This window comes from Lepisosteus platostomus, chromosome 4 (assembly GCF_059453375.1).
Source record: "Lepisosteus platostomus isolate fLepPlt1 chromosome 4, fLepPlt1.hap1, whole genome shotgun sequence".
In the NCBI taxonomy this organism is placed as follows: Eukaryota; Metazoa; Chordata; class Actinopteri; order Semionotiformes; family Lepisosteidae; genus Lepisosteus; species Lepisosteus platostomus.
The window spans coordinates 72,475,099-72,498,600 of NC_142614.1; the positions used below are offsets into that span (position 1 = coordinate 72,475,099).

Genomic DNA, 23,502 nt, shown 5'->3' on the forward strand with positions numbered 1-23,502 from the left:
AACTACTCATCTCTCTGTTGCAGAGCATAATACAATTAGAATCTCAATTACAATTATCTGCGTTTCTAGTTGTGATTACAATTAGAATAACACACCTACTACAGCTACAATTACGTTGTGGCTGTACAATAGTACAAAATATTCAACATTAATTAATAAACAATGTGGTGTTTAGCATTGCTGCCTTGCAGCACTGGGGCCCTGGGTTGGATACCTGACCTGGGGTGCTGTTTGCTTGGAGTTTTTTATGTTCTCCCTGATCAGAAGCTGCTCCAGTTTCCTCCCACAGTTCAAACGCAAACTGGTAGGTTAATTGGCTTTGAGGATAATTGGCCTTGGTGTGAGTGTGTGCATATTTGTGTTTGTGTCGGTGTGTGCCTGTGACAAACCGTCATCCTGTCTCGCACCTGTCTCTTGCTGGGATAGGCTTTTGCTCACCCATGACACTGAGTAAGATGAAGCAATAAGAAGATGAAGGGATGCTTTTGTAGTGGAGCTAGTTTGGTGACATCATCTCCTCTCCCTGCGCGTAGCGGGGTCCTCAGCCGCCTGGGCTGGGGGAGGTCTCCTTTAGCTCACTCGGCTGGTTCCCTGTGGCGTTACGCTGGAGACCCAGGTTCACGCCCAGGTGTTGCGGGACGACCCAGTAGGGTGGATTGGCGAGGGCACGAGCCCGTGTGGAACCACGATGATCACACTTTCTTTTTTATTCTATGTAACCTGACAATAAGTACTGTAATGCAAAAAGGAATACAGTATGCACAGGAAAAGTATTTTAAAATAATTTAATTTTCCAACGCACATTCAGAATCTTCCAAGCATGTAAAACCAGACTGACTCCTGGGGAAACTGGCCTATGCCAGGAAATGTGGAAAAGCTGCATTAAGGTTACTTAGATTTGTTTCCAGAAGGTGAGTCTGTTTTGACCTTCTTGGGTACTGAAGCAGAACATAACTTGAGGAAAGAGGCCTGAAAATACAAGAATATGATGGCATAGTTTGCCACATATAATAGGATATGAGCTTATATATTACAGAATATAATTGAATTCAAGCCAAACTCCTATGGATCCTTGGTTTCAGATGCGGGTATAGTTCTTCCTCCATTGTCTGGTAAAGGCTTTAGACCTGATATGCTGGAGAGATTCTGATGTCAAGAATCATCTGAGAACGCTGCTACAATTGTCACTCAACAAAAATCCTGGCACATGGAGGCTCACAAACTATTAAGACATTCTAAAAAGAAACAAACTTCAAAACCAAATCATAACTGAAATTATATAGTATAATTACAATTACAATAATTTGGCTATTGCAGATTGAAACTATAGCTATAATTACAGTATAATTGCCATGTAGGTGAACCTCAGCACAGCTCTGTGAATGTAAATGTCACAGCAAAATACCAAGTTAAAACTGCAACTGGCCTGATGTCTGCTTTGTGGGTGCACACACAACAATACTTGCACATGCCACTGTCTTTTATAAATAACCAGTAGTATAAAATGAACAAGCATTTGTAACCACCTTCATGAAGTTTCTAAAGAAAATTCCTACTTCTTTTAAAACCTTAATTTCTCTCTTTTCTTCATCCACATGCACTACCAGTCTTGCCACGTATTGAGGTACCAGAGTTGAAAATTGCTCTCTATATCTGATGGCACTGATCCAAATATAATCTTGTACACAGAAATTATTAACTTTCTTCTAAAAGACACCATACTGCATACTGAAGTGGACAGTTTGTATGTGTAACCACCTGAATGACAATTCATATGCAAATTGAAAAACGTGTCAATTGCATGCAACCATTAATGTAACAATAATTGGTGATAGCACTCCTCCCTCAAGCAATAAACAACGTATTGTGTCAGTAAAATAATTGCAAAAACTACATCAAACTGAAACAAAAAATAAAACCAATGCCCGTCTTTGAAGTGCAAAATTCTAATTCAGTCTATTGGTCTGGAATATTTATCTAAATAAATGTAATAAATGGAACATTGTTGGTTCAGTTCCCAGGGGGAGCACTGAGGTTTTTGCCCTTGTGAAACTTACTTCATTCAGATATTTTTTCATCATTTTTTTTCAAGTCTGGTTAAATAAATCTTTTAGATAAAAAACAAAATCATGCAAGCTTATCTATCGTGCACAGATATTAATATTCCATGGAACTTATCCTAATAAAATGATTTTGTAGTTCTTGCAGGTGTTGCCGTTATATCATCTGGGAAGTTTAGCTCATTTTTCAATTCTTCAACCTTTAGATTTTCAGACTTTCAGCATATTCAGATTGGTGTGTTTCCTGGCTATCACAGCTTTCTTCAGGGCCACGCATACTGTAAAATTGTCTTTGAATGGAAGGTAACATAAAAGTGTTCTTACCAAACCAGGGCAGTCCTTAATGTACTGTGCATTATGTGTATGTAATGTGCACAGTGCAAATGATTTGCTATTTAAATTGACAGAATTTAGAAATACACCCAAAGATATTTCTGAAGAAAAATAGCATCAGACATGCATTTCCTTTTCCACAGATTACAATAATTGCATTAACATTAACATAAGGGAAAGCCTGATCTCCTGTCAGAGTTAAACTCTTAAACTTTAAGGGCTGAGACTTGGAGTTACAGTTCTTATCCTTCTGAAAAAAAAAAGCCTGTGTTATAAACAGTTCTTTGCCCGCTGTAGTCAGCAGTTTAGCTTATGGGATATAAACTGACACATGTATTTCATTTAAAAACCATAAACAAGATTTCTAACAGTGGTGCGTAGCCCATTATGTGCATTTCTATCAGATCTAGCCTCAGAATAATTCTCAAGCTGCATCAGCACAAGCAGTCAAAGTGTCAGATGTAAAGATGCTGTGCATGCAGAATTCGGGAGGAACAGTTACAAAGCTGATCACTTTCACTGCACATAGGGGAGGAGAACCTATAAATCATTATACAGCACATTAGTAGACCAAGAAAATGCTCTTCCCATTATTACTAGGGCATATAACCCCTATAAGAACAAATAACGGTTAATCCACATGGAAAGAAGATAAATACAGGTGTGTGGGACAATGAGTGCGATGGCAGCAATATAAGGCAAGGAGAACAAATGAAATAGAATGTGAGAATGGGCTTGGGAGGTGAGGAAGGATCTCAAAGGAACAGGATTGTGTACAGAATTCTTGGAAATGGGGAGTGTGTAATGCAGAAATTTGTCTATTAATGGAGAGATTTAGAAAGAACATACAGTAATCAAGCACTGATCTGGGGGAATTTGTGAACTTAAAGGTTAAAGCTTAAAGCTTAAGGATTTGATAGCTTTCTGGAAAAGAAGTCCTGGAATCCTTATGAAAGGAAACACAGAGAAGCATCACTGTCATCACAGCCAGGAGACGTAAAATGATGACAGTACAAACTTTGATCCTCACTCCTCTGACGTGTTCCATGAAACCTCTTCCTCTTTATTCTCATGCACCTACTTCAAAACATTGTTTTTTCTGCTATTCACTCTTTGGACATGTTTACTTGTTCCTTTGCTGCCTCCACACTGATGCAGCTTTCAACTATTATTAGTACACCAAATACAGGAGATACTTAATTTTATAATATCTTTGATGGCATGATTCTAGAGTATTATGTTCCTTCAAGTCACACGGTAACTTATTTACACCTACACTAATTTCCCTTTCTTACTTTCTCAAAGTACTTAAAATGTCCCTCAGCTTATCTGATATTTTGACAGTGTTATTGTAATTTATATCTGCATGTTTAATTAAACATTTACAGGGAGCATACCTAAAGCACACCTGCACCCTGACTCATTAACATTCAATAGGCCCTTAACCAAAAATGTCTGAATGGTGTCTCGCAGGGGAAAAAAATAAGTTAATCAAATATGTGTCGGCATTTGCTGTATAAATCATATGATAAAGTGCAGTGTTTTACATCTTTAAAAGGGCCATACTGTAGACACTAATTCAAAGCAATCTTGCTGTTGACATGCTTGAGTAAAACTTAAACTGACCATCTGGAGTAAGTGAAGCAGCCTAAGAAGTACTGTAAGAAAAAGACTAAGTGAAGCAGCCTAATATTCTTTTCATACTACTGAACTGGAATAGACATATTGTATCAACTTCACAGTTTCAGCTTCTATTAAAAATTAGTAGTCAAATACTGAATCATATTGTGATGCTCATTTTATCTAAACTGACAAGAATTGCACAGCAATAAAGCAATATAGTGGATATACTGCTGCAGCTGAGTTTTAGCTGGGCTAGCTTGTTTGCACTTATTATGAAACAATGGGTAGTGTTTTGCTGTAATTACAGTTTGTAGCTATCATTGGGAGATCAGGAAATGTGATACAAAAGATCAAAGGAATAGTATTAACAATAATAACTCACAGGTGTCAGGACAGGATGAATAAAAAAATGGACAACACAGAGGCATTATCATTATCAGTAATCCTTATCAGCTCATGTGAATTTTACTGTGAGAGACTATGCTTATCTGATTTGAAATCAGATTTGAAGTCAAATTCTGACCAGGCAATTTGACCGCTAAAAGAGTACTGCTGTCTGAGCCTTCTTATTTTAGTAAGATAGCTGTTTTATTTATTTGGAAATTCTGATTTCCTTGTTCTGGAATCCATAGGCTGTCACTTCTGAGCTGGTGATAAATTATTAGAATAGGCAACCTGGTTCCCTTTCATTTGTAAGCATCCTTGTTCACAGATTTTGTCCTAGTTACTATCCATTTAGTTTAATAGGACACAGGGTCTCCTTTAGCCTCGTAAAGTGCTTAGTGTTTTGATTATGAGGGTAGAATTCCAGAGATTTCTATGTCTGTAGAAGACAGTGCTCTGATTAATTACTTATCTATAAATAACTGTATATACTGTAGTTTAACAGCTGTCTGTTAGTGCTATTTTCTGTAATCAATATTTGTGCTGTCCAAGCTTTCTAGCAATTACTTGTATCAAGCTCATCTGAAAGATACAGCAAAAGACACTGCTGTGTAGCAATCCCTGACTTTAGTGATTGAAAGTATTCTTAATCTTTACAGTTTACGTGCTCATCAAGCTGGTATTATTACCCGATTCTTTTCTGATGTTCTTTCTTGATTGGATAACTCCTTATCTAATAATTTATCACTGGCGGCAGCAGTTCTTTTCTACCCTTATTTTTATAACAATACTGATAACAACAAAAAAGCCCAAGGAGTTCACTGGGCACATACAAAATTTACTTGGCTTAGTTTTTAAGACTAAGAACATCGATTTTTTTTTCATTAGCTGAGTAATACAGCTCCTTGGGATCAAACAATATGCAGCTTTATGAAATCTACAGTACTGTATGTCCATTAAAAAAATCCAGGCAGTTAGTGTTGAGTGAAAGCTTTACTATTTGAGTTAAAATTGCCAAAATGTGTTGATTAAGAATCTGTAACAATGACCATTCAAAAAGAATGGAAAAAGATATGAGCATGCTTCACTTGACTAATGCTATTGGCATGATTGAAAGTGTCAGGTAAAGGTTTGTTCTATGCTCAAAGGTAAAGAAAAGAGATACTTAATGTGTGACACCAGAAGAAGGCTCCACAACCAAAATGTACTGTCTCCTCTCTTTACCTTTCAGTATGGAATAAACCTTTACTTGTTCCTTTGCAGCCTAAGCATGCTGACTCAACTTGAAATTGCCCTGTCTGGGAAAAAGTGCCAGGAGAATGAAATGTTCTGCGTCAACAATTAGCAGACTGGTCTAGAGAAATTGAGGATCACAGCTCTGTGAGGAAAAACAAGTCCACTGAGTCTCCACAGTGGTCCAGGACTGCTACTTACTGTAGGCCAGATCCATTTGTGGAATCATAAACTACTGTGTCTAGAACACAAGGAATTTCAGGACGAAATAACATGCACATCAAAACTGCTGTTTTCTCTGAGCCGAAGAATATCTGACATAGTGGAGGACATAATGGTGGAGTATTTTGGTGTTAGGTTTACTGCTGGGTAGTTGAAGTCAACCAGAGAAGTGGTGAACGTGTCATGGGATGGGGAATAATCTTTAGCACAAGAATGCCTCTGGTGCAGATCAATCAGTTTTCAGAATTTCTAAAACCAGGACAATTTAATACTACCAACTTTTCACAATCACTGAGACTTCTTACAAGCATCTACCAAAGGATTCATAAATTAAATTCAAGACAACAATGACAAAATTACTGTGACCTAAAGATTGGACAGCATCAGCCATAACACCTCATGTTTCTACAGCCAGTCTAATAAAGTCCTGAAATCACCAAAAACAGTTAGCAGAAGAGGCAAGGATTGGGAGACAATGTCCACATATAACAATATAGCAGCAGCATAAAGAGATACAGAATACTGAGAATTTCTAATGGAAATGGAAAATGTAGATTGGGAGACAGCCTGACCCAGCGTTTCACAAAACAAGAAAACACCAGAGGTGAAAGTGTGCAGCCCTGCTGAGTGTTTGGGAGGAACTAGGAAGAATACTATTTGATAAAAATCCTGTTTGACAGTGTTATACAGTGTTATACTGAAGAAGGCTCCACTGCCGAAACGTTGTGTTCTCTTTATTCTTTTTTTCAGCATGGAATAAACCTATTACTTGTTCCTTTGCGTTATACTGTTATACTTATATTTTCATAAAGACCCCTAGTTGGTATGAAAGCACCTTATATACAGCTTGAGCTTCAGAACAAATTGGTGAAACTGAATTGCATGGCGCACCTGCTGAGCATTACACAAACAAAGCCCTTGATCAAGGAGTTCCTCTGTTCCTGCAAGCCAACCCAGGAGTGCTCATTTTCCAGCAGGACAATGTAAGACCACACAGCAGTGAACACTTTGCATTTCCTCCTTGACTTTCATTTTTGTCTCTGTACATCATAGCTTCACTTGCGACCTGTTGCGGGAATGTCAATTCATTTCTCTTGATACTTCATTTTTCTTTTACTCTAAATAAGTAATCCCATTTGACATACTTGTATATTTATGTCACACATTTTGTGGTGACCATTCAAGCGCTTTTAATGCAACACTTTCCATATTGATTTCTTAATAGCTTTTTGGTATTTTCTTTTTTTTCCACTTTTCATATTAGCAGTATGTTTAAATCATGATCTTGCTTGAAGAAAATCATATTAACAAAAACTATAATAGTCCAGGCAGACCAGGGTTCTGAAAAGCACTCTGTGCCATGCACTGCTACTATACAGAGCTACCTTTTGAAATCATTCTATTAGAACAATTTTGCTTTGTAGAAGAAAAAACATGCAGTTCAATCCTCACCTTGTCTTTTCTTTGCTTTTCATCCTGATATATGGTCCATCGTAGCCCATCATTACTGAATGCCAACTTATAGGAGCCCACAAACTGTACATGGCCAAAATCTTTGGCACCTTGGGTGATAATGCCAGTGATTTTTGTGGGAAGAAGCAAATCCACCTATTAAATGGAGATAAAGAAAAAGAAAAGACAACATATAAACATTCATATGTTATAAAAGAAAGTGTACACTGCTTACTTTTTCTAGCAAGTGTGCATTTTTTTTAATCTTAGAAGAAGATTTATAAAGACATTGTAAAGTCCATGAAAAAGTCAACTTCAATTATTCACAGCAGAAGGACTCAGACAACCTGAGATCAGCAAAATATTTCACAGAGCATAGCAGCTTCAGAGAGAGAATGCTGTTTTTTTCATTCATTCACATTTACTCATTTGTGTCTTTATATCCTTTGATTTGTTGATTGAAACTGTGCCGGGCATCATGGTGACCAAATTCATAATATCATTTGTTTCATGAGATAATCATTAAAATGAAATAAAAATCTCAGCATCATAAATATTGATTTTTGTTTTTGAATTGTGAAATATAATTATTGTTTTTAACTTCTAGAATCTATGGGCTAAAAGAGCCTGACATATAGAAATGAGAACAGTTCTTTAAAACAATTATTGATATGATATTAAAACATAAAAGGAAAATTAGAAGATTGTAGATTGAAGATAATAAAAGGATTGAGGTGGAAAGAGAGACAAAGTAGCCTGTATCAATCCATGAATAATTAAATTATGTACAAGGTATACAAATTTACTCTACTGCCCACAAAGCCACCTTAAAACAAATGTGTTATCAAAATAAAATACATTTATGTCTGATAATACTGCAGACAATGGTTTTGGAGATGGCAGGAGGCAAAGTATCAAACCGTTAAAAAAGGTATTAAAATGAATGAATGAAAACTTGTTGTGATATAAATGTTGAATTAACTAATAAATATATTACTATTCTGTGTGACAAGAAGGCTACTGTTGATTTGCCTATTCATTTTTCAATTTGTTCTGATACTTTGAAAATGAAAATAATGTGTGGATTTAGATACAATTCAGACAAAGCATCCTTGTACACCTTTCACAGATGTGAGAAACTCTGGGGAATATTTAAAGTTATATGGAATCAGAATCAAATAGAATATGGAATAGTTCAGGTGGGGAGCTGTGTCAGCATGCGTAGGCTGCAAAGGAACAAGTAAAGGTTTATTCCATGCTGAAAAGAGAAGAAAGAAAACATCGTTTCGGCTGTGGAGCCTTCTTCAGGTGTAAGGCTTACACTCAAAGAAGGCTCCACAGCCGAAACGATGTTTTCTTTGTTGTTTCCTTTCCTTTGTTGTTGTTTCCTTTCTTCTCTTTTCAGCATGGAATAAAAATATTACTTGTTCCTTTGTAGAATATGGAATTGTGCATTCAGAAATCTATGGAATATTCATGAACTGTGTATTGCATAAATGTGAAATGATCTGTAAGAACAGAAAATTTTAGAGAAGCACTTTTTAGCAAATCTACTTTACTATAACTTGGCACTGTGTCAATATGAAAACATTTTGTATGAGCAAACACGCTAATTTGTAAATTGGTACTGTTCAAAGAAGTGTAATTGTGCTCATACATATTTCCTGTGGACAGAAACCTATGTTGTGGTAGAGTTTACAATGGATATTCTCATTAAAATTCAAAGAAGGCAAATTGTTTCTCATTCAAATTCAAGGAAGGATCAAGGATAAAAGCAAAGTAAACATTTACTATCTCACAAGAGCTATATCAATCAAAAAGCCAAAACAGCGAGAAAGATTAAGATGGGTACAGTAGACCAAGGTATCATAAATCAAAACATGCATTGGATTCTTCTTCTTCAGAAAGGGCTAAATGAGAAAAATAAAACAAGCTAGGGAAGTGATAGATGAGTTTTATTCTCAATTTTTATGTTCTGAGTTTGAACTGCAGGCTAATAAATAACACAACAGCGGTAAAGAAAACAGATGTTCAGATACTAAAACTTAGCATTAGGCCTTTACAGTGAAGAAAACTGTGGTATCATAAGTAACCTCATGGATTGCGTTTTTCTTAACAATATTGCCACATAAAAAAGGATGCTTTGCCCTTCAGCAAAACAAGCAAATGGATTTACTATGTTTTTCACTGTGTGATTTACTTAATTTACAAATAGCTTTCAGATGAGGTTTTGTGCAGAATGTGCATGGAATACTGCCTTACAGTATGTGAATGTAAGCACCCATGAAAATGGTTCAAAGACTGACTTAAAATGCAGTCAATTATCAACAGCAATTATACTGGAAAACATGAGGGGCATTAGGAAAGTATTACGATTCTTATCGTGTTAAGCACTCTTTTCATTCAAGCAGGTTGTCTGATGTCAATAGATGGGAAATGACACAAATGGAAAGTGTACTTTCCATTCTGCTTACTAAATCTTATTTGTTTCCCAGTCAAAATGGCATCATTCTTGAAGCTTGTGTTTGAATAGAGAGTGCAGATTAAATCTATCACCAGCAGGGGTGGGAAGTATGTTTACAGGCCCAAGTGTAAGGCCCAGTCCACGAAGTATTGTAATGCCAAGGTGTGTAGTTCCTGAAGGGTGGAGAGGTAACCACAGCTGAATGAAATTGTGAAAATGAGATGAAGTTATGGGAGGGCTATAATAGCAGACTGAAAATGGGAGGACATTAAGCAGATGATCTTGTAGGAGATGATAAAGAGGACCAAGGCGAGAGTGAATGCGAGGGAGTTTCTGAGAATTAGAGTGAGAGATAATATGATAGGAAGAAAGTTGTCAAAAGTACAAAACTCTGAGTCCAAGAATTCATGAGCTGAGGGCTCAGAGAGGGTTGGGAATAGATTAGCTCGTGCAGGGAAGACAATGAGATATGTATAAAATTCTGCCTCATGTCCTAGTTGCTCCGACAAAGGGGGTTGAGTAATAATACCACTCTCGGAGGAGAGTGTGTATAAGTTCGGGAAACTTATTTCTGAAACTGTGGTAAAATAATTAATTAAAAGTCGGAGCACGTCAGCTGCTTTGGACAAGCCTATTTTGCACCCAAGTGGTGTCCACGAACCCCTGGGACACCGCAGTTTACATGGAAGAAGCACTTTAAAGATGGACAACCCCGTGCAGCAGGTGCTCTGAGCCCTTCGAGTGGTACAACTATTCAGCTGACTGCATCACTCACTTTGTTTGTCAAGGATATCACAAGTGACCCAGAGATTAACACATATTGTCTTGAGAAGATCATGCATCTAGTTTTGCAATAAAATAAACACCTGCTCTTACATCACATGAACTTATTGAGTTGGTACAGTGCTATCACAGGGTTTACTCAACACAGCAACACAAAAAAAAGACTATACAAAGGCATTCATTTCCTCCTATTCTATAGTCCAGGCCTAGTGCAAAGAAACTTTCATCACCTCGTACCTTTAAAATAATCATGGTACTGTCAGAGCAGTATGGTGACACATTGGCTAGCATTGCTCCCTTGCAGCACTGGAGCCCTGAGTTTAAATCTGTGTGAAGTTGTGCATGTTCTGGCTCCTCTTGTTTCCTCCCACAGTTCAGATACATACTGGTAGATTAACTGGCTTCGGGGAGAAATGGCCCTGGTGTGGGTGTGTGCATGTTTGTCTCTGTGTGTGTCCTGGACTGGATCCCAGCTCTGGCTCCTCTGTGACCCTGTACTGGAGAAAGTGGATGAATGGATAGATGACATTGTCTACATTGTAATGCAATGGTAGTGTTTAATTTGGCACAAACATGGCAGTTTTAATGCTACTAGATGAAATCATATGTTCACAAGATAAAATGTAATACTAGTGACACATTTGATCCTAGCAGTGTAAATCCCAGCAGGATCAACTAATTGACTGAAATGGTTTCATTGGTGACATTGGATTGGTTTGCTCAGCAGCAAGAAAAAACATCTTAGACTGTAGCATCTGGAGAGCAGATATGTTGTTAAAATGCGTATTTGTTTCTTGAAAAAAAATTTGTAATCATTCTACCTCATTATCATAATCAACCTACAGGATGACTAATCCAGTTAATCCAGTTAGGTCTGTAGATGCCACCACTGATCAGAATAAAATGTTCTGGCACACTACCATGGCTACACAACACACCTGCATCTCTTTTCCAAGACAATAGCATCTTGTATCACAGTGGAGAAAATATATTACAGTAGAAGTAGGTAATACTGGGAAGGCAAACCATGTGTATGAACAGAAACACATTAGATCTCTAACCTATCATATTTAACATGCTATAGCCATGTTCAGTTTATACATGGTTAAATTCAGAAGTTCTCTTCTAATGGGACTCAAAATGCAAAGATTATGTAAATTAAACTACAATAGAGAAGAAAGTGAACTACCAGTTTGTAGGACAAGTCTCCATGTCTCGTTAATAAAGTATAGTATAACTGGTAGTTTCAAACAACAATGATATGAATGGAATATCCTATAAATATTACTTTTACTGTACCTTAAAGTGCAAATAGAATAGTGCTGTTTTTCAGAGCACTTTTGTAACAGAATGAGTACACTCTCTACAATATCTTTTAATGACTTGTAGAATTTCTCAGACCCTTTGACATATTTCACGATTAATTTCAAGGTTAGAAATATATATCTATATATATATACAGTATCGATTCTACCCACAGCTCACTTTCTTGCTCTTTCATTTTAAACATCAAATAATTCAATACCCTCTGAATGTTCACATCACTCAGCCATTTTTCAATTAAAGTAAAACATTCCAAATGCACAGTTTTTCTTAGACAATTAAGAATTCATCATAGATTAACTTAATTTTACTCATCACACTCTATTAATTTAAATAACTATATCAGGAGTGCTGACTTTTACTCAGTGAGACCTACAGTAGTGGCAATTTGTGCTCAGAGAGTATAGATTAATTTTATCACGGCAATTATAGTTCCTGTATACTGTATGATGTTAATTTTCTGAGATGAGTGCACTGATATGTAGAATGTTTTTAATTAAAAACAGTTACTGTATAGCTGTCTGCTTACAGTACAGTAGCTGCAACATTGAAATGGCTAGGTGTCACAGTATCTAAAAACATTCACAGTTTTCGGAAGCTTCGAGGCGAGAAAGGAACACAGGTGTTTACTGAGTTATAGAGGGTCTGAGATATTGTACTTTGATCAAAGAAATTGTTTAGAAAAAAGAAAAAAGAGAGAAGGAAACAGAAAAGGGAGACACTTGAAGTGAGAGGTACTTATTCTGATCAGCCTTAAGGATCGGATTCTTAAGCATTTAAGCTTTTAAGCATTTGAGCTTTTTTAAAAGAGTTTGCCATTCTGTTGTTGTTTAGGAAACTGATTTCCTGTATAAAGAATCCCTAGGTTACAAATGGTTTCTCCTGGTTAGGGGATACATTTTTTAGAATACGGTTGGGATCCCATTTACTTTATAGTATCCAAACTTATAAAGACAGAGTTTGGCCTGTGTAGGTGTTAAATAGAGTTTTTGGATACCTGGTAAAAATTGAGGATTTCCTGGTTGTTCTGGTTTTCTCGTTGTAGACCTCTGAGGTGCCTTGTTTATAAATAGAGTAACTTATACTGTATGTTTTATGCTGTGTAGTTTAGTGTGTGTTATTGTCATTAACACAACACATTGATAAATATTTGTTTGACCAAGCATGACTGATTTATTACTGTTTTACCAAAGATGTGCCAGAGAACAAAGGACAGAGGACAGTAGGTGCCTCTAATTATACCAAGCATTTGGGCATATTCTTGGCATGAGGTTTATGATTATTTCATTTAATGGATTACCCTGCTTGGTATTTTTGTAATTCCCAATTTTCTTAATCCCCTGTTTGTAGAAAAATAAGTAAAGTCATGTATACTTGGAGTGGGTTGCAGCTAGGCACAGTGGTTAGCAGTATATGTCAGATAAGATGGATATGATCACTTTATTGGCCATATACAATTTCTTGTATTAGAAATTTGTCTTTTCGCATACCCTTACTTTCTCTCCATGAGACACACAGACAGGGAGAGAAGCTGGGGGTCAGAGCGCAGGGTCAGCCATTTATACGGCGCCCCTGGAGCAGCTGGGGTTAAGGGCCTTGCTCAGGGCTTGGCAATTAAAGTTTTGAAAGTCATCATCACTTCCAGTTAAAAAGTACACTGCAATGAAAATGTATTATCAATTCAAAGAACCAAGTTACAGGTAAATGTCTCTGTTAGAAGTGGATGGAAAGTTTTGAGGTCAGAGGAGGAGGAATTCCCAGGGGTTCAAGTGTGCTGTGCAGGATAAAATACAGTATCTTGAACTTTAATTGCTCTGACTTTGTCATACTGGCTAACTTATACTTGAGAAAATATCCATGGCTCCTTGACTATGGCCTACAATTGTGTTGTGATCATTTTGTCTAGTATTGTAACTCCAGTCTAATTAATGATTGAAACTAGTGATTTACGTAAAATATTTGGAGTCTTCATCACACATAAACAGCCCTTTTTAAAAATTATCTTAACTTACTGATTTTTATAATTATTTAATTAATTCATTATTAAATTAAACATTGTCCCCTTTACACTTCTACTGATGATCTTGAATGACTTTGCTTAAATATTTTAAAGTAACAAAAGATATGTATGTTTTGCGCATTATGGCCAAACCAATTCATTTGGCTGCAAATAACTATTTGATATGAAGACCAAATTCAGTCATTTCTTGGAAGAAATCATGGTATCAGCTTTGATGCTATGGCTGGGTAACTTCTTATCTTGATCTTCTTATAACTGGGACCCTAGTTAATGGCTATGAAAATCATGTCACAGCCCAAGATATTGAGTTCATACTGTGAAATCCACTACCTGCTGTGATATGTACAGTTTTGTGGACTGACAGCACATAATATAGAGCTACAGTATGTGGCAATGCAGCAAATAAGGAGACTGGAAAAAAAACTGGTTTTATGACTGAGTGATATTGACCAAACATTATCTGTCTAAGTTAAAATGTAGGGGTTGTTATAATTTTTGTTCCCCTTTGCTTTGCAGCCAGATAAGATTTTTTTAGGAAGAAAATAAAATGAGCAAATCATAAAAATAATCATAGCAGATCATGTTATAGAGCAATGGTCTTATTTCAGAACTCTTTGATCCTCCACAAATTACGCCATTTCAATTTGAATATGAACCCTTTATTTGTATTATCGGTTTTCTGTCCATTAACCATTTTTCTATCTAAATACATGCCTTTCCTTGGATGCCTGAAACCTCCAAATAAAACAATAAATCATTTATATTGTATTTTAACAAACGCATCCAAAAATATAAATATATAATTTTCACTTTTTGCAGTTTAGCTACAGTTATCATTTCCAGAACCTTCCATGTAATAGAAGGCAGACTTATTGTTCTGTAATTACTTGATTCAGCTTTTTCATCCTTTTCAGTAAGGGGTGCTACATTAGCCATTTTTAAGTTCATGAGTACTACCCATGTCCTGAGCAACTGCCGGAAGAATTCTGTTAATTGCATATGAATAACATCTCCTCTTTCCTTACGTATAATTACTAGAATAACATGAAGCCTGCAAGCCTTTTATCTTAAGTGCTTCTAAAACCTGTAACACACCTGCCTCTTTTATGCTAATATTAATTATTTTAGACTCAATTGCAATTTTCATTTCCAGCTCTCCCAGAAATAATTCACTGCTTCCCCTTCAAGTCTGAACAGAAGAAACAAAACTCTGTTTACAGAGGATGATCAATTAAATAGCAATAGCCATACTGTACATTTAACTCCATTCTGTGAAACTTCTGCTGGATGATACAACATGCAGTGTATAGAATATGTATACCTCCTTGCACTTGTGAATTTATATGCATACAGAGATCCAACAGATTGCACTTTTGAGGTTTAATTTCCTGCTTTTCCCTTGGGATATTCTCACAGAAAGCCTCCAGTATTCCTGTGCTTTATTTTTAGCTGGACCATGTTCTGCATTGAAAGCAAATTCTGCCTGCAAGTCTGAAGACTGCTGCTAGATTGTTGTTGGTACGGTCTACTTTCTGATCAATTCCAGTTCACCATGGACTGAGTCTTGAAAGAAATAATACACATTTAATGGAGGTTTTAGAAAATGCAGGCAGTTTTTCATAAAAACGTCACATTTAAAATTCCTGTAGTGCTGAAATCACACTATACACTATTTCTCCCTGTACACTGTATATTATTGCATTATACAGTATATACTGTACGTACACCATGGATTCAGAAACTATTGGAAACATAGCAGAGATTGGTGACAGTAAAACTCAGTTGTCAAGATTTTGTAACATGACAAGTCTTCATCTTGAGTTGCTGAATGTGGATGCAATTTAGAATTGTTCATTATGTGATAAATTATAAAGAAATTATTATAAAAATATCATAATCATATATTATCATATGATTAATAAATAATATATTAAATAACACTAATAGATAACCTTTATTAATAAAGCACCTTTGAAAACCAAAATAAACATTAATATAGAAGGTACATTATGAGGCAATCAGTCAGAGGCCCGAATAAACAGGTAAGTCTTAAGTTTAGATGTGAAAAAGTCAAAGAATTTGTGCAGTGAGCTCAGGACCAGCCTCAGCTGATCAAGCCTATGGGAGGGAGTACAAAGATAAAGGAGTTCAGAGATGTGTGATGGCACCAGATTATTAAGAGCTTTAAATGGCAGTTACAAGATCTTATATTGGATGTGTGAATTTATCAACATCCAATGTAGAGATTTAAATGTTGGAGTGATATGTTGCCAAGGTCTGGTTTGAGCTAGGGTAGCACAAATCAAGCCTTGATGTTATACGTGCAAAAATCAAGCAATAGGCATTAATAGAAATTACCTAATGAGAGCAATATTTTTAAGGTGAAAAATAGAGAACTTATAATTGTTTTTTCATCCATGGCTCAAACGTTAGGTGAAGAACATGTGTGACTCCAGATAGCTGACTATGACCGATGCCTAAACGGGGAAGCCAACCACCACCACTGTAATGCACTCCAGCTTTTCCGGCTGAAATTTGGCTGCAAACCAGTAAAATTTCTCTTTTGTCACTACCAAACTTCAGGGAATTCGATGTCAACCTGAGCCTGATGTCACACAAACAAGAGATACGTGACGGACGAGTTGTGTGTGTAAGAGGAAATGAAATTTGTCTGGGGAGTTTTTTTAGGTGAAGGTCAGTCCGTTGTTATGGATGAAATTAATTATTTCATAATCAAAAAGGATAAGGTATTCCTTTTTGGCAGGGAAGAAAACCAGTGACAGGCCTTGTGTTGAGACACACAGCTATGACACGGAAGGATGCTGCCTTCTGATGGAAGGGCACCAGGACCTCTCCGGGTTGATTGTCCATAATATTCTGCCTGTTGCAGTGGTGATATTTTCTTATCATCTCTTTTCAGGCTGCTCGGCTGTGGTGGCAAATTGGGTGGAGGCTTCCCCATGACTGTCCCTGTTTCTCGGCGACTTGTTCTAAGAAGTCCACTGGCACAGTAAGGAGTGAGAGCTCCGGTGATTCCAGCGCTGTCATGTGCACATTTAAGGAAAATTTAGGCCTAATTTAAGGAAGCGTTAGGAAGGTTGTAGATTGTTTTTAAGAGAAGAGTTCACTGTATATGAAGCTGCATGAGGGTTGGCCTCGTGGACATGAAGATAAGATGAGATCGCTTTATTAGCCATATACAATTTCTTGCCTTGTCTTTTCTGCATACCCCAACTTGCTCCCCATGAGACACACAGACAGAGAGAAGCTCGGGGTCAGAGCGCAGGGTCAGCCGTTTATATGGCACCCCTGGAGCAGCTGGGGTTAAGGGCCTTGCTCAAGGGCCCAACAGAGTAGGATTCCTCTGCCAGCCACAGGATTTGAACCGGCAACCTTCTAGCTACAAGCGCAGATCCTTAGCCACAGAGACACCACTCCACCCCTAAAGAGGAGGATACTGGTCATATTTGTGGGTTTGAGGAAACTGGTGTTTGTACTCGGGCTTGTTAATAGTGGCAGGAAGGGGACTATTGGTACGGGCAAACTCTGTCCTGTACAAAAAATGAAATAGAATGAATATGTAGTTTCTTTGTTCTGTTTCTGTTTGGAGTATACTTGTTAATACATTGGTTTTATGTTTGTAAGTTTTATGTTAAGTTGCATTTCTATTGATACTTTAAATATTTTGGATTTACTGTATATAATTTTAATTAGAAAAATGTAGTGTGGCTGATAAATTTGACTTTATAGAGTATGTGCAAATATACAGAAGAAATTCTGTCTCCTTCTTCATTTCATGAGCTAATTAATATTCTTATCCATAAGTTATTGGAGCTGATGCTCTCAACTCTCACTCTAACATATCAGGTCATAACCTGAAAAATGATCACAAGAGGCAATGACCCCAATGTGGGACTGTTACATGCCATACACTGTGTCAGTATACAGTAAAAGAATGTTCCTATGGCATAACTTTCCAACATTGCCTGCACTATAAAATAAAACAAAGAACAAGTAAGTTGTCTATGAAGGAAATTGCAATTGTGTCATAAATTGCAGCATTCTTTAATAAAAAATTAATCATTTAACAATAAAAGTGCATTATTCTTATGCATAAAACATATAGAAGATAATATCTTAAGGGTATGAAGGTATTTTTATTTCATCTTAAGTCTTTTTGATATGCCTACCATGAAAGTACTTCAGTGTGTGATTAATTTTAAAAATACATAAATCACTTCATCTCATTCAAGTCCATCACTCACTTTGGAAAGTCAAGTTTGTTATCCAACCAAGAGCTTGAGAGGGCAATGTTTAATTACTGTCATCTGTTCTGGTCAAAGTAATATTGAATCTCAAACCCAGAATGTCCCTTCCTTTGATGGTGAACAGAAATGTGGGAAGATAAGCTTTGTTAGTGTGAAATATCCTTAATGCAGGTGTGTTATTGAAGACATGTATCTGAAAAACATCTATTTTGTTAAAATGTATGGATGCTCAGGGTGGTATAACTTAATCTCAACTCGGATCCTGCCACATCCTCAAGGCTTGTAGATCTGTAAACATTTCACATTATCTATTTCTCATCAGTATAAAGTAAATGGTGGCTGCACAACCACATCTAAAGGTGCTTTTAGTTCCTTTTAACCAATAGTGTGGCATTTTCCATTGAAAGGCATATTTCGTGCTCATACAGAAAGGTCATGCATTTAAAGTCCTCTGCCGCTGCAGGCGAATAATTACAGTATGCTGTCGAGACTGAGTAAAAAATAGCAGCATTTGAAAATGTAAAAACATCTGAGGTAGAAGTTAATATTCTTCGTAGATCTATTAAATTAGTTTAGGGGTCATTTATGAAAATTAAAACTAATTTTATGTTACTTGTGCTGTAAACGTAATTGAGCTCATTGATTCTGAGATGATGTGATCTCCCTGGCCTGGAACATGTTGTTTTCTCCCACAGCAGGAGACAGCAGGAAGTTCACTATTTTGCCATAGTGGAATTCACCACTGTCTGGGGAGTGGCACTGTGATCTGGACTCCCATTGAGAAGTTGTGATCAAACCCCAGCAGAGCTGTGCTCTTCACATTTATATCATGAACTACATTGTCTATCAGTCATTGAGGTAGCTACAGAGGAGAAGAAGAAGTAAATAGTACTTAATTGGTCTTGAGCCACCTTGGAACCCATATAGCACTGTAATCTCCTATAGAGGAAGACCCAGTCTTCTGCCTTACTGGTATTCTTGAGTGGCATTTGTTGTATGGGTATGAAACTTGAGTTGCTTCCTTTTAAATCGCAGTGGGAGCAGAGCTGCACTCATCATTATAAAGGCTTGAATAGAAAAGCTGTATTCTTATCAGAATGATGATTACATCAATCAGATGATGAAAGTAGTTATTTTAAAAATGCTAACCAAGTGGATCTACCATGTCATATATCACACACGTCTTTTGTCCTTTGATTTTGTGCAATAACATTAAGAAGCAAACAGTACAGTACAGTTTTGAACTTCTGGATCATGATACCAAAGGAAGACATTTCCTCTGACTATATCTCCTCTGCTGCTTCTAATCCTGAAAAAAGGTCTTACTTTGAATTGACAAGGCTATAACAAAACCATCTCCATTAAGGACTGTCTAAGTGTTTCACACAGCAGACAGTGATGTGAAGTAAAAAACAATCAAGCCATCACTAACACAAAAGATAATTTATGGCTATTTGTACTGAAAAAAAATTGAAAGACCACATAAAATATACAGTATAATGCAATAAAATAATATAGATTTGTTTACCAATACAGTTAGAAGTGAATGTTTTCTGTGCAACAATGTTACTAATTTACTAATGAATACAGGGCGGTGTGGTGGCTCTGTGGCTCAGGATCTGTGCCTCAAGCTGGAAGGTTGCCAGTTTGTATCCTGTGGCTGGCAGAGAAATCCTACTCCGTTGGGTCCCTGAGCAAGGCCCTTCACCCCAGCTGCTCCATGGGCACCATGTAAATGGCTGACCCTGCGCTCTGACCCCAAGCTTCTCTCTCCCTGTCTGTGTGTCTCATGGAGAGCAAGTTGGGGTATGTGAAAAGACAAATTCCTAATGTAAGAAATTGTATGCGGCCAATAAAGTGATCTTATCTATCTTATCTTACATATACTGATAATTATATATCCTGAAAAAAACACAACTAATTCATATTGCCGACGAATAAATAATCACCTAAAAATCAACGTGCAACAATACTTACACATACAGTGAGAGTAGTCATGTTGTTTTGTTATAGTATATAGTATAGTTCAGGTGGGTAGCTGAGTCAGCATGCGTAGGCTGCAAAGCTTGAGTGCTTCCTGCACCATTTCACCATCTTCCACCCGTACCTCAGTTATACAGTTAACATATCTTCCACTACTCTTCCGTTTCTAGACATCAATTTCTCCATCAACTACCCCCGACTCTCCACTTCGGTTTATTACAAACTCACGGATTCACACAGCTATCTCTTGTATAGCTCATTTCGCCCCAAACATACTAAAAACTCTTTCCCTTTTTCACAGTTCCTTCAGCTACGATGACTATTCAGCGATGACATCGTCTTCGAGAACCAAGCCCTCAAAATGTACTCCTTTTTCATCAACAGAGGAAATCCCAACAGTGTTATTGACAGGGCCCTTGCCCGAGCCAAAAACACCCCTCGGACCATCAACCCAATCAGGAACTCCCGCCGTAACAACTCCCGCTGGGCTACCCTACCACCCTAACACACTTCCTATCCCCAGGACCATTAACGACAACTTTTCCATCCTACAGGATGATCCCTCCATTGGGGCCCCCTTTTCTGATCGCCCCATCATCTCATATCGCCGATCACCTAATCTGCGCAACCTTCTTGTTCACAGCTCCCTTTGCAACTTCCCCTTGCAACAGAGCTCGCTGTATCACCTGCAAGTACACATCCAACAACACACTCATTCAAGGTCCCTCAGGACAATTCCGGATCACCCAGATGGCATCTTGTACCTCCAGCAACCTTATTTACTGTATCTCTTGCAGGAAATGCCCAGTTTCTCTACATTGGAGAAACAGGAAGGAGACTTGGAGGCCGCTTCAGAGAACACGTCAGGGCTGTGAAGATTAAAGATCTCTCCAAGCCCATCGTTTCTCATTTCACCTCTGATGGCCACGACCACTCTAATCTCTCCGTCTGCGTCCTCAAAGATTGTTTTCTGAACTCATACATCAGAAAGACTACAGAAACCAAACTTATCCTGCAGCTAGGATCACACCTTTCCCCTTCTCTTAACGACAGACTACTATTCTACTACAATTTCTCCATTCATTGGAAGTTTCATTTCACACCTTTCTACACCTATCCTGACTTCACACCTCTTGATTGGCCTCTCTTTCTGTCCCCTGCTCCCGCCTCTAACCCCTCCTCCCTCCCAGCCCTTGTTCTCCCGCTACTTTACCTTTCCCTACTGCCCTGTCTCTCTCACACCTGAAGAAGGCTCCACGGCCGAAACGTTGTGTTTTTTCTCTCTTCTTTTTTTCAGCATGGAATAAACCTATTACATGTTGTTTTGTTATCAAACATTAAGGAAATTAAAAAAACAAGGAACACAGGTTTAAGAGGACAACCAATTATTTTACACCGCTCTTTGAACACTGCATATTTGTGTTCATACTGAATCTCCTTTTTGAAGTCTTGCAAAATGTATTTTTCTTTCTTGTATTTCGGTGCTTTCTCATATGGACAGATTATTGTCTCCCTTTAGAATCAGTGTGAGTTTAACTTTGGAGGACTCCTTTTTTCTGTAAATAGGCATTATCTTTCCTAGATAAAGATGTGTGTCTAAATTTGACTGTGTTAGGATTGATGAATGATAATAATAGAGTGTGGAGAGTTAGATGCTGTATTTTGTGGTCTGGGACTCACTCCAGTTGCACATACTGTAGTAGTCTGTAAATATTAGTTTGAGTGTGTCTAGTGTCTTGGTGTTCTTGAGTAAATCCTAATCCTCTAGCATTCATTTATTTCTCAACCACTAAATTGTTCACAGAAAATTTAATCCATGTGGCCTAGCTTGTTATTCTCTGACTCACAGGGGTGTTTATTATTTAGCTTTTAGAAACTGTATTATTTAGCCTGTATGCAACATGGTGTTAGGACTGGCTATTAATTATCTTAAAATATATGTATTAATCAACTTTATATATAGAAATACATTATTTATACTGAGATATGCATCAGGTCTCACTCAATGTCTTATACAGTGAAGTTGCAGATAAACAAAACAACTATAAAAAGTACTCTTAAAAAATCAAGGTATGTAATCAGCAATGTCAAAATATGCGCACAGACTGGTATAATGGCTGTAAATGAAAATGCATTGTATGGGATAATCCTTGTGTTTTAGATTAGTGCCAGTCCATTCATTAAACATAGTAAACCACAGGAAATGAAATATGTGATATATGAAATTCCATGCAGCTTTATTTTTAATATTATACCTTAATGTTTAACCTAATGGTTTAAAAGTGGCCCTGTGTTACAGTTTAGGAATTGTAAGCAACAAAATGCCTGAAGTATAAGTATAATCACACTCTGTGCATGAGTTTTAACGTAAAGTAGGGTTTCATGGTGTGTGCATGTGAACTAGATTACATTTGGTTTATTCTTAATAGTGCTGCCATAACAAATAGTACGCTGCCTGAAGTTCCTTGATCGACTTGGGAGTTATTTAACATATAAGACCCACCCAACTAATGACCCTCATTGAACAGCTGGCTCTGATGATTTAGCCCCCTCCGAATTTGAAGCTGTAATTGTAATTTGAGGCTGTAAAATTCCTCAGGACAAGCAAATACTAAGAAAGTGTTGAAAAAAAAAGCAAAATACAAACAGCAGGAATCCGAGCAGGGAAGGTTTTGTGCAGATCCACATTTTGTTTTAGAAATATGTCACAAAAGAATTTACGAGGTTAAAGACTGCACTGAAAGAATCCTCATAAATCAATCACTAAAAGATAAAGTATATACTGTAAACGAAGAGAGCTGTGGCTGAATGACAAAATGACTGTACAGTCTGCTTCTTTTGAGGATAATTGAATCAAGTGTAATGATATTGTACATAGGGAACACCTTAGAATGTAACTACATTTAAAGACTGTTGCCTAGATGAATTATCTAGGCAGCTGTGTCTGTCATCCTTCATCTGTCTAGCAACTTCATTTAAAGGCCAATTGAATTAGCATTTTAACATGGGGGGAAACTGAGTAAATTGAGAAAAATAAGTACAATTTTGAGCAGGAATAAAATTAAACTTCATTGATAAACACTGAATGACAATGGTCCCCTTCCTATAAGTACAGTAAATGCTTTTGGCTCCTCTGGGATTAATATCATTATAAAAATACAACTACTACTAATACATCTACTGAACAATGAATTTTATCACTAACAGGCCTCTTTCATTGATTTTAATGTTTATTGTTTAATGTAATTAAATTGTCTTTTTAAAATGTTAAAATGTAACTTTCCCTCATTCACTGTTACTAACTACTTGTCATACTGTATATACTGCATACTGTATATATAATCTCATATAATC

At 37.0% G+C, this 23,502-nt stretch overlaps 1 protein-coding gene across 2 annotated transcripts in view; it reads right to left on the reverse strand.

Moving 5' to 3' along the window:
• Nucleotides 1-23,502, reverse strand: part of edil3b (EGF like and discoidin domains 3b) — a 267,283-nt gene that overhangs the window by 35,361 nt on the left and 208,420 nt on the right. For both annotated transcript variants that reach the window (XM_088630643.1, XM_088630642.1), the window contains exon 10: nucleotides 7,308-7,463. In XM_088630643.1, coding sequence (XP_088486769.1) covers nucleotides 7,308-7,463 — 156 coding nt within the window. The remainder of the gene's footprint in view (nucleotides 1-7,307; nucleotides 7,464-23,502) is intronic.